At 46.0% G+C, this 12,616-nt stretch overlaps 1 protein-coding gene across 2 annotated transcripts in view; it reads left to right on the top strand.

The window, feature by feature from the left end:
• EPRS1 (glutamyl-prolyl-tRNA synthetase 1) overlaps window positions 1–12,616 on the top strand; it is a 78,254-nt gene that overhangs the window by 49,544 nt on the left and 16,094 nt on the right. The window contains exons 18-27 of one of the 2 annotated variants that reach the window (XM_069768477.1): window positions 2,226–2,585; window positions 5,268–5,501; window positions 6,295–6,519; window positions 7,260–7,504; window positions 7,953–8,004; window positions 8,639–8,848; window positions 9,046–9,118; window positions 10,559–10,638; window positions 10,737–10,838; window positions 11,967–12,122. In XM_069768477.1, coding sequence (XP_069624578.1) covers window positions 2,226–2,585; window positions 5,268–5,501; window positions 6,295–6,519; window positions 7,260–7,504; window positions 7,953–8,004; window positions 8,639–8,848; window positions 9,046–9,118; window positions 10,559–10,638; window positions 10,737–10,838; window positions 11,967–12,122 — 1,737 coding nt within the window. The remainder of the gene's footprint in view (window positions 1–2,225; window positions 2,586–5,267; window positions 5,502–6,294; window positions 6,520–7,259; window positions 7,505–7,952; window positions 8,005–8,638; window positions 8,849–9,045; window positions 9,119–10,558; window positions 10,639–10,736; window positions 10,839–11,966; window positions 12,123–12,616) is intronic. The other variant, XM_069768478.1, reaches the window with a different exon arrangement.

The following is a 12,616-nucleotide window of genomic DNA, read 5'->3' on the forward strand; positions in this document are numbered from 1 at the left end:
ATCAACATCCTGGAAATTCGTGCCATCCTCCTGGCATTGATGGCCTTTCATCACTTACTGGCAGCCTCTCACATCACAATACAGTCGGACAATGCCACGGCTGTGGCATATGTGAATCACCAAGGGGGGACCCGCAGTACCCAGGCGATGCGAGAAGTGTCATATATCCTCCACTGGGCAGAGCACACCGGGTCGGTTCTCTCGGCGGTCCACATTCCAGGTGTGGACAACTGGGAAGCAGACTTCCTCAGCCGACAAGGAATAGACTCGGGAGAGTGGTCTCTCCATCCCGAAATTTTTCGCCAGATTTGCCATCGCTGGGGGACCCCGTATGTGGACCTAATGGCATCCCACTTCAATGCCAAGGTCTCCAACTTCATGGCCAGAACACACGATCCGTGGTCGCTCGGAGCAGACGCTCTGGTTCAGGACTGGACCCAGGTCCAGCTTCTGTACATTTTTCCACCTCTCCCCCTGATATCCAGGGTGGTGAGGAAGATCAAGCAAGAGGGAGTTCCAACCATCCTAATCGCACCGGACTGGCCCAGACGTACATGGTATGCCGACATCGTACAACTTACAGTAGACATCTCTCCTGCAGACGGCCCTTCCTGGCTTTTCACCAGGACAAGGTAGTTCTCCGTACGGTCCCATCCTTCCTTCCAAAGGTTGTGTCCCACTTCTACCTCAATGAGGAAATTTCACTGCCATCCTTTTGTCTGGTCCCGGTTCATAGAGTGGAAAAGGCTCTGCATACGCTTGACCTTGTCAGGGCATTGCATATATATGTGTCTAGGACTGCATCCTTCCGGAGATCTGATTCTCTTTTCCTTCTTCTGCACAATATTCGTCCATTGCTTCCCACCCAGGGACTGCTTTGGGACGTCCCAGGGTCCTGTGTCCCCCAATGAGGCGACAGAGTAAAGGAGATTTTTGTGTACTCACCGTAAAATCTTTCTCTTAGCCTCTAATTGAGGGACACAGCTCCCACCCTGTTGCCCTTCCGGGCCGTAGTTACTGTTGAGTTCTCATATTGTTTGCTTGAGCTCGTACATAGTTGCCTTCTTATAGGCATGGTTATGTTATTCATGTCACGTTCCTCCTACTGCTTTTGCACAAAACTGGAGAAGGCTGACGCCGTCCAGGGGTGTATACTGCAGAGGAGGAGCCACGGTTAATCTTTTTCAGATTATGCATAGTGTCGCCTCCTAGTGGATAGCAGCATAACACCCATGGTCCTGTGTCCCCCAATTAGAGGCTAAGAGAAAGATTTTACGGTGAGTACACAAAAATCTCCTTTTTTACGATGTTCACTCATCGATAAAATGACCAAATTTATATAGGTTTTTTATTCTAAGAATATTTTTCATGTTTTATTAGTTTGGACAGTTACGCACTAGACGATACCAAATAAGTTATTTTCTATGTTTTTTTTTAGATATCTGAATTTATATTATGGGAAATACGGGTGATCTAAATATTCCTTTTTTAAAAAACATTTATTTTTTTACATTTTTAATTATCCCCCTTAGCAGACTTAACCCTGCAATCAAACCTATGGTTTAATGTCCTCTACACTTCATCAATCTACCCCAATAATGGCAAAGGGGGAATTTAGATAGTCGGTACATAGTAAAGTTTGGTTTTTTTTCCCCTAGTGGCCGTGACATCAGATGATTTTATAGTGAGAAGAAAATAAAATACTTTTTAGATGTCCCTTTAAAACAGAGTTTGGAATATGTGATTAAAAGATTGTCCAATTTAAACAAAATGACGCAAATTTACTTCAATATAGTCACTTCTACAACTTTCTAATTTGCTTCTGGTTTCCAAGGTGCCCTGAACATCAGATATTTCCCCTGGTTGTGGGTTCGGCAGATCCACTTCTGGCCGGTACACGGGATGGAGGTTGATATCTGGAAATCGGGGATCCAGTGAGGATAGAAGTACATTAATATGTTGTATATATATATTTTTTTTAGTTGGAACACATCTAAGCATATTTATTTTAACATGCTGCGATCATGAGCCCGAAAATTAAATTTTAAAGGGGATTGTCCTGGACATTTACAGACATGACCTAGTGGGCCATCGATGTCTGATTGATGGAGGTCCTACAGCTGTGCCCCCGATCAGTCTGATACTGATGTCCTATCCTACATATTTAGTTCCTGGACCCCCTATAAGTATGACATCTCTTAATTTGTCACTTATTTGCTTCACAGACAAAGGCAAAACCCACGGAAGCTGCGGTGAACGATGCCCCCGTCCCTTCCCCCGCTTCAGCAGCAGACCCCTCCATTCTCTACAACAAGGTTACAGCTCAGGGAGACCTCGTCCGAGATCTCAAAACCAAGAAAGCCGAAAAAGCTGAAATCGACGCGGCTGTAAAAGCTCTCCTGTCAGTGAAAGCTGAATATAAGCAGGCAACGGGTCAGGACTATAAACCCGGAAACGCTCCAGCACCGGGAGTCACCTCCTGCCCAGCGGCAGCCTCTGATGGTGGCGACGCCAAAGCGGCTTATGACAGGGTGTCCGAACAAGGGGAGGTGGTGCGTAGACTAAAGACAGAGAAGGCGCCAAAGGTAAGGCGACAATGAGCCGTTCACCCTGCTTGTCGAGGTTTGTCCTCCATCTTTCCTAGAGTCCTGAAAGGCAAACCCTGTTTTGGTGCTTTTTAGCCCCTTCTACCCCCACTCTTGCTTATAGGGGATGTTAAAGGGATTGTCCATGACTTTAAAACACATTCTAAATGGGTCATGGGGGTAAGGGAAAAGAAAAATTATTGATGCCTCACAGACCGCCGTCACTTTTTCACTCTGCACTGTATGCACTGCCATGTTTTTTTTAAACAGGCAGCATCATATGACCGCTGCAGCCAATCATCGTCCACCACCTTCACATTCCGTCTGAGCTAGGCACAATCTCTCTTCTTGCTCAGACAGAGAGTGAAAGCGGAACCTGATCGTCAGCCGAGAAAATCCCAACATGCCTGACCCTGTGTATTGGACGATTGTTGACACCTACTATCGATCCTTACGCCGACGATTGTTTATTCTGGTCGACATCGGCCATTTCATGGGAGAAAAAGGATCCTTTAGAAAGTGGTTTACAGTAGTGGACGAACCCTTTAGTGGCTTTATACAAGGGAGTTATCGGGATGCCTTTAAGGTTCTCCTAAAAGGGATTTTCCAATGGTGGGCTAAGGGTAAAGAATGGTGTAAAATGCAGAAATGACCATTACTAATACTTTAATCCTCTCCCCCAGCCCTTCTGATAACAAAAGTAATAACAGGCCATCTATCACTCATGTGACCACTGCAGCCAATCACTGGCCTTGTGTTGTAGATATATATATATATCACTGCAGTAGTCATGTGAAGGCTGGTCGAGACTATATAAAAGGTCAGTAATGCTTATTTCCTTGTTTTATAACATTCTCTATCCTATGACTACTTTTGAAAAGTCTCCAGAAAAGCCCCTTTTACTTAATGTCTTAAAGGGGTTCTCTGGCGCCACTCGCTTTTTGCATCATTAGTGGTGGTGACGTCATGTAGGATGCGTTCACGATACCTGCCAGGCTCCTGATGCGGAAGGCAGCGGCACCAGGACCCCTTTAAGCTGTGCTGATTGCAGGGATTTTCTCCAGCTTCTTTCACAACTTTCTTAAACTCTTTCTGTTTTTCTTTCTGTTTGGTGTCTGCTCTGCTGCTCCTTCTCTTTCGCTCTAAAGCCTCAGGTAGAAGCGGCTGTGAAAAGTTTAATAGAGCTGAAAACACAATATAAGCAAATAGCTGGACAGGAGTACAAGGCAGGCACCCCTCCTGCAGCCCCAGCCAGTGGCCCCTCACCTCCTGCAGCCCCAGCCAGCGGCCCCCCACCTCCTGCAGCCCCAGCCAGCGGCCCCCCACCTACTGCTCCCTCCAGTCCTCCAAGCTCCGACATCACCCTGTTATACAGCAGGGTCTCTGAGCAAGGAGAGGTGGTCCGACAGCTGAAAAGCAAGAAGGCTTCCAAGGTAGGACCCTGCGGCAACACTCGTGTTGTAAGTGTAGATGCAATGCTTTGCCTTTGTGTTCTGGGTCTATACATAACGGCAGCCATGACCACGTGCAACAAACTCTCCATGTCTGAGGCCGACTGGAACGTTCAGATAAGTCATGTAATAGTTACTGATCAATCTCCTACAGCACCGACATAAATATCTGACCACTGGGTCTCTTCCCCAAACTCCCCCAACCATGTCCTCATGTTGGATGCCCCCTCCCCTTCCAAAGGGTGATGGATGGGGATGCTGTATACTGTGAGGGTGACTCGGCCGGATGTAAAATCTGAATTAAGACTTGTGCTCCAATCCTTTTCTTCATATCGTGTATTATCTACATATGAATAATTATGATCTTTCTGAGTAGTTTTAGCTATTGGACATTAATAGGACTCGGCATTGCGATGATATTCCACTATAGTTTACACTGGAGATTTTTGTGCCAATGTTTGTTTTCATGATGATCTTGGTTTAATCTTTGCGGCTTCCCTCTCTCACTCTCCCCTCTTTGTCGCTCTCCCCTCTTTGTCGCTCTCCCCTCTTTGTCGCTCTTCCTTCTTTGTCGCTCTCCCTCTTTGTCGCTCTCCCCCCTCTGTCGCTCTCCCCCCTCTGTCGCTCTCCCCCCTCTGTCGCTCTCCCCCCTCTGTCGCTCTCCCCCCTCTGTCGCTCTCCCCCCTCTGTCGCTCTCCCCCCTCTGTCGCTCTCCCCCCTCTGTCGCTCTCCCCCCTCTGTCGCTCTCCCCCCTCTGTCGCTCTCCCCCCTCTGTCGCTCTCCCCCCCTCTGTCGCTCTCCCCCCTCTGTCGCTCTCCCCCCTCTGTCGCTCTCCCCCCTCTGTCGCTCTCCCCCCTCTGTCGCTCTCCCCCCTCTGTCGCTCTCCCCTCTCTGTCGCTCTCCCCCCTCTGTTGCTCTCCCCCCTCTGTCGCTCTCCCCCCTCTGTCGCTCTCCCCCCCCTCGCGCTCTCCCCCCCTCTCTCCCCCCCCTCTCTCGCGCTCTCCCCTCCCTCGTGCTCTCCCCCCTCTGTCGCTCTCCCCCCTCTGTCGCTCTCCCCCCTCTGTCGCTCTCCCCCCTCTGTCGCTCTCCCCCCTCTGTCGCTCTCCCCCCTCTGTCGCTCTCCCCCCTCTGTCGCTCTCCCCCCTCTGTCGCGCTCTCCCCCCCTCTCGCGCTCCCCTCTCGCGCTCTCCCCCCTCTGTCGCTCTCCCCCCTCTGTCGCTTCCGCATTTAGGAGGAGATAGATGCCGCAGTGAAAAGCCTCTTGAACCTTAAAGCTGAATACAAGCAGCAGAGCAGTCAGGAATACAAGCCCGGGGGTCCTCCTCCTTCTAAGTCTCCTTCTAGTACTTCCACCCCCCCAACAACCTCCAGTCATGCAGCCCCCAGCGACAGCATCGCTCTGTACAACAAGGTGTCGCAGCAGGGGGAGCTCGTCCGCAAGCTCAAATCCGAAAAGGCACCAAAGGTAAAACAGTTTTGGGCCATTTGCAATAAGATTCTGCATCTTTTGTGTGCAGTGTTCCCATGTCATTTTGCTGAGGGGAGACGCCACTAGCTGTGCCACTGATGTGATGTAATATATGTCATACTGGCCATTAAAGGGTCTATTCCCGTCGGCATAGATGACTATTATCGGATAGTGCTTGTTAAAACAAACACTTATGCAATTTACTCCTTATTATAATTTGCAGCCGTTCTTGAGATATAAACACTTTTGTTTACAGCCAGTTCTATCAGCGGTGGTCGGTCTCCAAGGCAACGAGCTGTAAACAAAATAAAAGTATTAATATCTCACGAACGGCTGAAAATTTTAATTAGGAGTAAATTGCAAATTTTCTCGTATTTACAAGAACTATCTTGCAATACCCCTTTAGGAAGATGGAAATAAACCTTTAAAGAAATATTGACTGTAAGGCATGCACAGAGAGTTGTACTTGTTAGCGGCGCTCTATGACGTCTGTACGACCCCTCATGATATAAGGATGTCAGTTGTCTGTATGAGAGAGTTCATTTAAGATGATTTTTTTTTAGAAATAACCACAGATGTGATGTCTTCCAGGACTGTAAATCATGGAGACATTTATCAAACCTGTTCCCGAGTAAAACCGGCCTTGTTGCCTACAACAGCCAATCACAGTACAGCTTTAATTTTTCAAAAACAGTTAATGAAATGAAAGCTTTTCTGTGATTGGCTGTTACGGACAACAAAGCTGATTTTACTCACAAATGTGGGTCATCATCTTTTCCGTTTTTTTAAGGACAAATTGGATGAAGCGGTAAAAGCCCTGCTGTCTCTCAAGGCTGAATATAAAGAAATGACCGGTCAGGAGTACAAGCCGGGACAACCTCCTGCAAGCAGCGCAGCGGCGGCGCAACCTGTTCAGGAAAATAAGCTGCCGTCTTGTGAGTCTGAGGAACTGCTAAACATGCTCACCAAGCAAGGGGAACAGGTCCGAAAACTGACGAGCGAGAACGCTTCCAAGGTAAGAAGAACTACTGTATCCATCAACGTCTTTATCGGATGGTGTGCACTACGTTGCTTCTGACGAATAAGGGTATATAATAGAGGTTGATATTGTTGGATAGTCCTGGTAAAAACAAGCAATTTTGCAATTTACCGCTTTTTAAAATTTGCACCCGTTCCTGAGATATTAACATTTCAGTTTTTGCAGTTTAGCTCGTTGCTTAGGAGACCGACCACCGCTGCAGTTTGGCTTGTAAGCAGTGCGCTGAAGCTAGTCGGGATTTAGAGCTTACAGTACACTCCATTGATCCTGGATATGGCCTGAATTGTTCTTACAAGCTCACTATAAAGAGCATGTAAGCGCTGCGTGTGTTATGCTGTCTCACAGCGGTGGTCGGTCTCCAAGACAATGAGCTGTGAACAAAAGTGTTAATATCTCAAGAACGGTTGAAAATATTAACAAGTAGTAAATTGCAAAATTGCTTCTATTTACAAGCTCTATCTGGCAATACCAAATTATGAAGATGGTACAAACCCCCTTTAAGTGATCCAATTCTGGCCTCTACTAGGGGGAGCTTACTGTATATATTGATACATTGGACTAAGATGTACGCTCCCCCTAGTGGCCACCAGAATAGACGTGCTGGGAATATAGAGCTCTTTTTCTACGGAAAATTAAAATTTTCTTTTTTTTTTTTTTTCCTTTTTTTTTTTACAATCCTTTTTATGGCGATTTGACACGACTGATTATTTTTTCAGGATGTGGTCGATGCTGCAGTGAAGCAGCTTCTTGATTCGGTGCTTGCCCTGGCTCAGTACAATGCTCAGACTGGAGCAGAGAAGACGCCGGCGGCCACAACTGCAACTAAAGAAGATAAGAACCAGAAGGAGAAAGAAAATAAGTCCGAAAAGCAGAACAAGCAGCCGAAACAAGGAGACAGCCAGAAAAAGAAGGACGCGGGCAAGGAGGTCGCTGAGGGGCAAGGCCCTAAGAAACAGACCAGGTACGGCTCGACGCCTCTGATTTCCTGCCTTATATCTCAGTTCGTTTCTTGGCTCCTTTTTTCCCTGCATATTTAATTTTTGATCTGGTCTATGGTCATCAATCAGCTGAGAAGAGTTCAGAAAAGGACAGACGAGTTAGAAAGTTTGTCATTGGACCGTTAAAATGAGCTCACTGGCAGATTCTCTGTTCACTCATTCTGCAGCCAGTAATACAGAGGTTATAGAAGGCTAATGATTTATTTATTTATTTTCTTTGGAGGGTGCTAAACATAAATGCACTTAAGGAAAAAACGTTTTAAGGTGCAATATTCCTATTTGGTTGCTAACAGTGAACAATAGATGCTTGGCTGCAGAACATTGTAAAATAATGTACGTGAAATAAGGGCTTGTTCCCCAAATGTGTTTTTTTTATTTATTATTATTTAATTATTTATTTTATTATTTTAGGCTGGGACTGGAAGCCAAGAAGGAAGAAAATCTTGCAGACTGGTACTCCCAGGTACGTTACCAGCCGGCAGTGTAGATGCGTGTAAGCCTTTGTGCACATTGTGTTTAGTCTGAATACATGTGCCCTTGCACAGAGGACGTTAGGCTAAATCATTGCTGCCCCCTTATTCTCTGTAATGTTGGTGCTTCTCCCCCCCCAAGATGATTTAGTAATATCATAGCCTAGCGATATCCATTAGGTTATAAGATGGGAATACGTCTTTAAAAAAGGTGTATACTCTAGTGATGAGTGAGCGTACTCGGATAAGGTGTTATCTGAGCATGCTCAGGTGCTAATCGAGCATTTTGTGGTGCTTGAAAAATATGCTAGAGTCGCCACATCTACATGATTGCATAACAAACTGGCAATCCCTCTGTGTTGCGATTGTTGAACAGCCGCGGGGACTCGAGCATATTTTTTTAACAATCTGAAAATACTCGATTAAGACTCCAGCATCCTCAGATAACACCTAATTTGAGCACGCTTGCTCATCACTTGTATCCTCTGTGCACATACGGTTTTGCTGATGGCTGCTTTTCACATAGAAGCGGTACGGATATGTACGACGGGCGCACATCAGGGACGAGATGTGCACGTAGCCCGTGTCAGAAAGTGTCACATCCTACATATCTTCTGTGTCTTCCAGGTGATCACAAAGGCAGAGATGATCGAGTATTACGACGTCAGCGGGTGCTACGTGCTGCGGCCATGGGCCTTTGCCATTTGGGAATCCATTCAAAATTTCTTCGATGGCGAGATAAGAAAGTTGGGCGTGGAGAACTGCTACTTCCCCATGTTCGTTTCTCAGGCGGCACTTGAGAAAGAGAAAACCCACATTGCCGACTTTGCCCCAGAGGTGAGTTATAGCAAAGTGTCGGCCACAAGGTAATGCTCACTGTCTGATCAAACGGTCATAGATTCAGGAGTTAATCAGAGAGGCCGTACGGTGCAGGAGACTATTTTACAGGCCGTACATTAGAGCTTTAGTGTTATGTTTAATCTGACCCAGGTTTATTATCTGTATTAAATATGTTTGCGATTTTATTTATTTAGGTGGCCTGGGTGACCCGATCAGGGAAGACCGAACTGGCCGAGCCAATCGCCGTGCGGCCAACGAGCGAAACGGGTAAATAACCATAGGATTAAATCTCCCGCGGTCAGCAACGACCGGCAGCGCCATAACCTGCACATTCATAGCGAGGACATTCAGTCCCTGCCATTACACTGCCATCTTGATATGGGATGTGGCCCCATTATGGCTCCTCACAGCAGTCACATATTTTAGAGACAAGAATGGGATCGCTTTCTGTCCCGTTAGATCAGGAAAAACTGGCTTCGCAAATGGATATTCGCTCTAAAAAACAAGCTCCAAAGGGTCCTGGTCTTCATGGCTCCTCATCCCCATCCTGGTATGCAAGGTTCCTCATCCCCATCCTGGTCTGTATGGCTCCTCATCCCCATCCTGGTATGCATGGCTCCTCATCCCCATCCTGGTCTATGGCTCCTCATCCCGATCCTGGTCTGTATGGCTCCTCATCCCCATCCTGGTATGCATGGCTCCTCATCCCCATCCTGGTCTGTATGGCTCCTCATCCCCATCCTGGTATGCATGGCCTCCTCATCCCCATCCTGGTATGCATGGCCTCCTCATCCCCATCCTGGTATGCATGGCCTCCTCATCCCCATCCTGGTATGCATGGCCTCCTCATCCCCATCCTGGTATGCATGGCCTCCTCATCCCCATCCTGGTATGCATGGCCCCCTCATCCCCATCCTGGTATGCATGGCCATCTCATCCCCATCCTGGTATGCATGGCCCCCTCATCCCCATCCTGGTATACATGGCTCCTCATCCCCATCCTAGTCTACATGGCTCCTCATCCCCATCCAGGTATGCATGGCTCCTCATCCCCAGCCTGGTATGCATGGTCTCCTCATCCCCAGCCTGGTATGCATGGCTCCTCATCCCCATCCTGGTCTGCCTGGCTCCTCATCCCCATCCTGGTCTGCATGGCTCCTCATCCCTATCCTGGTCTGCATGGCTCCTCATCCCCATCCTGGTCTGCATGGCTCCTCATCCCCATCCTGGTCTGCATGGCCCCTCATCCCCATCCTGGTCTGCATGGCTCCTCATCCCCATCCTGGTCTGAATGGCTCCTCATCCCCATCCTGGTCTGAATGGCTCCTCATCCCTATCCTGGTCTGCATGACACCTATGGGCGTGGGTAGTGAATATTCATTCCCTTAAGTAGCGGGCCCACGTGATTGCCTCGCTGCTGCAGGAAGTCGGCGGCTGCGACTACTGTGCCAGCTATTACAGAGAAATGAATATTTTTTAATTTAAAAATTAAATTATATATGATGTGTGTGTATGTATATATATATATATATATATATATATATATATATATATATATATATATATATATATATATATATATATATATATATATATATATATATATATATATATATATATATATAATATTTTTATTTTAGATACATAGATATCTTTTTTTTTTTTTTTCTTTCTAATTCTATATTTTTCTAATTTTATATTTTCCAGTTATGTATCCTGCGTACGCAAAGTGGGTGCAGTCACATCGTGACCTCCCTATAAAGCTCAACCAGTGGTGCAACGTTGTGGTATGTACATGTACGATCATCTGCTGGTCCTTTATTGGTCTCTTTAGCCTTCACAATTGACTGATTTTCTTTTTTTTTTTTTTCCCTACCTCTCCCAGAGATGGGAGTTCAAGCACCCTCAGCCGTTCCTCCGCACCCGCGAGTTCCTGTGGCAGGAGGGACACACTGCTTTTGCTACACAAGAGGAGGCTGCAGAGGAGGTTCGTCTGTTCTGTAAATGTATTGGGACGGTTTTTTTTAATGAACTTTTCTCCATATATCCTGCTGACTATAGTTTTGCTCTGCCCTAGCCACTAGCTATGTACCATTAGTACTTAAGATAATGCACCAGCATAGAAAGATGTGGATTATAGTGAGAGAAAACCAAACAAATAATAAGTAAAAAATATATTATTATTTTTATTTATTTTTTTCTTCTATTTCACAACCATTAAACTTTACCTGTAAGTCCCAATACATAAAATATTTTTTGATGATAAAAGTATGTCATAAAACTTTATCAAAAATGTTTTTTTTTCCTGCAGTTTTGCACAAAGCAAACAAAAGCTAATGTAATTAACAAATTATATTTGCCAAAAAAATAACACCTATATATTGTGTAACTAGTACAGCAATATACAAATCGTGACCCATCCGACAAAAAGATTAAAAAAACAGTTATGACTGCCATAATGGGAAAAGAAATAAAAATCTAACTAGTCCAAAATTAAATACTTTAGCAAAAGGCCAGAAAATAGTCCTACGGGATAAAGTCTGTGTCCATTTGGCACAGGTGGGTGTAACGTTTCCAGCAGCCCACCAGATGGCAGCATTGCCCCGTCTCGCTGCCGCTTACCTGTGGTCTTGATCCCAGCTCCGTCCGCCAAGTGTCCTTACTTCACCCTTCCCGGCTTATTCCTATAGGGTCATATAAATGGAGTTGTGCCCAAGTTCTGTAATACAAGGGGCCTCGTTATTTGCTTCGGACGTCACATTGCGGCATTTTTTTTTTCGGTTACATCACTTAAGTCGGGCTGTAAATAAATACAGATTCTTTTCTTTCTTTCCTTTTTTTTTTTTTTTTTTTTAACCTAAAGTCACTTTGTGAAATCAATTACGTTAATTTAATAAAATATTCCCAGGTTCCTTAGATTAGGAGTGTCTGACACACTTTCCATGCACAGCAAGCGAGTTTTTTTAAAGAGACAGCGTCCCTTTTCGATATTGTAAGTGCTGGGGGGGACCTCCCAAAGCCTTAATTTTCATGTCTGCAGTTGGCACTTCTTTCATGTAAATGAGGTAACGTTCAGTCACAGCTTTGAAATATTAACTGTATCTGATGCATGTAGGTCCTGCAGATTCTGGATTTCTATGCCCGGGTCTATGAGGAGCTCTTGGCAATTCCTGTAGTAAAAGGAAGGAAGACCGAAAAGGAAAAGTTTGCAGGAGGCGATTACACCACCACTGTAGAAGCGTTTATTTCTGCCAGCGGCCGAGCTATCCAGGTTAGTAGTATGGGGAGGGTCCGCACAAGTTCTTATGGTGGTACTAAGTATTGTAGGGATCCACACTCTCAGGTAGGCACTAGGAAGCGCTCACACAGGCAATGCGGTTTGTTCCAGACAAGTGCAGTTTTTTTGCTTTCATTAAACTCCAATGTTATCAAAACCCCAAAAAACAGCCTATTGGCAGAAAAGAACAGTTCATTTAGCAGGGCACATATGTCCCCACGGGCTCACCCGAACGGATTACAGTCTGTTATCCCAGAGCAAACGTCATACGTAGAACAGGCACAATCCCACCAGTCTCGGTATCTCCTTCAGCCCAAGTTCTACAAGCTTCCAGCACCAAACAGAAGTGTTTAACTCCGGGCACAGTTCACACTGAATAGGCTGCAGCTTACACACACAGACTGCTCAGCTTTCCTAGCTGTCCCTTGCAGTCTCCAGTCAGAGAGAAACCCTGGCCTGTCCCACTTCCAGCTATAGCTCACATTTTG

Source organism: Ranitomeya imitator, chromosome 5 (assembly GCF_032444005.1).
Source record: "Ranitomeya imitator isolate aRanImi1 chromosome 5, aRanImi1.pri, whole genome shotgun sequence".
In the NCBI taxonomy this organism is placed as follows: Eukaryota; Metazoa; Chordata; class Amphibia; order Anura; family Dendrobatidae; genus Ranitomeya; species Ranitomeya imitator.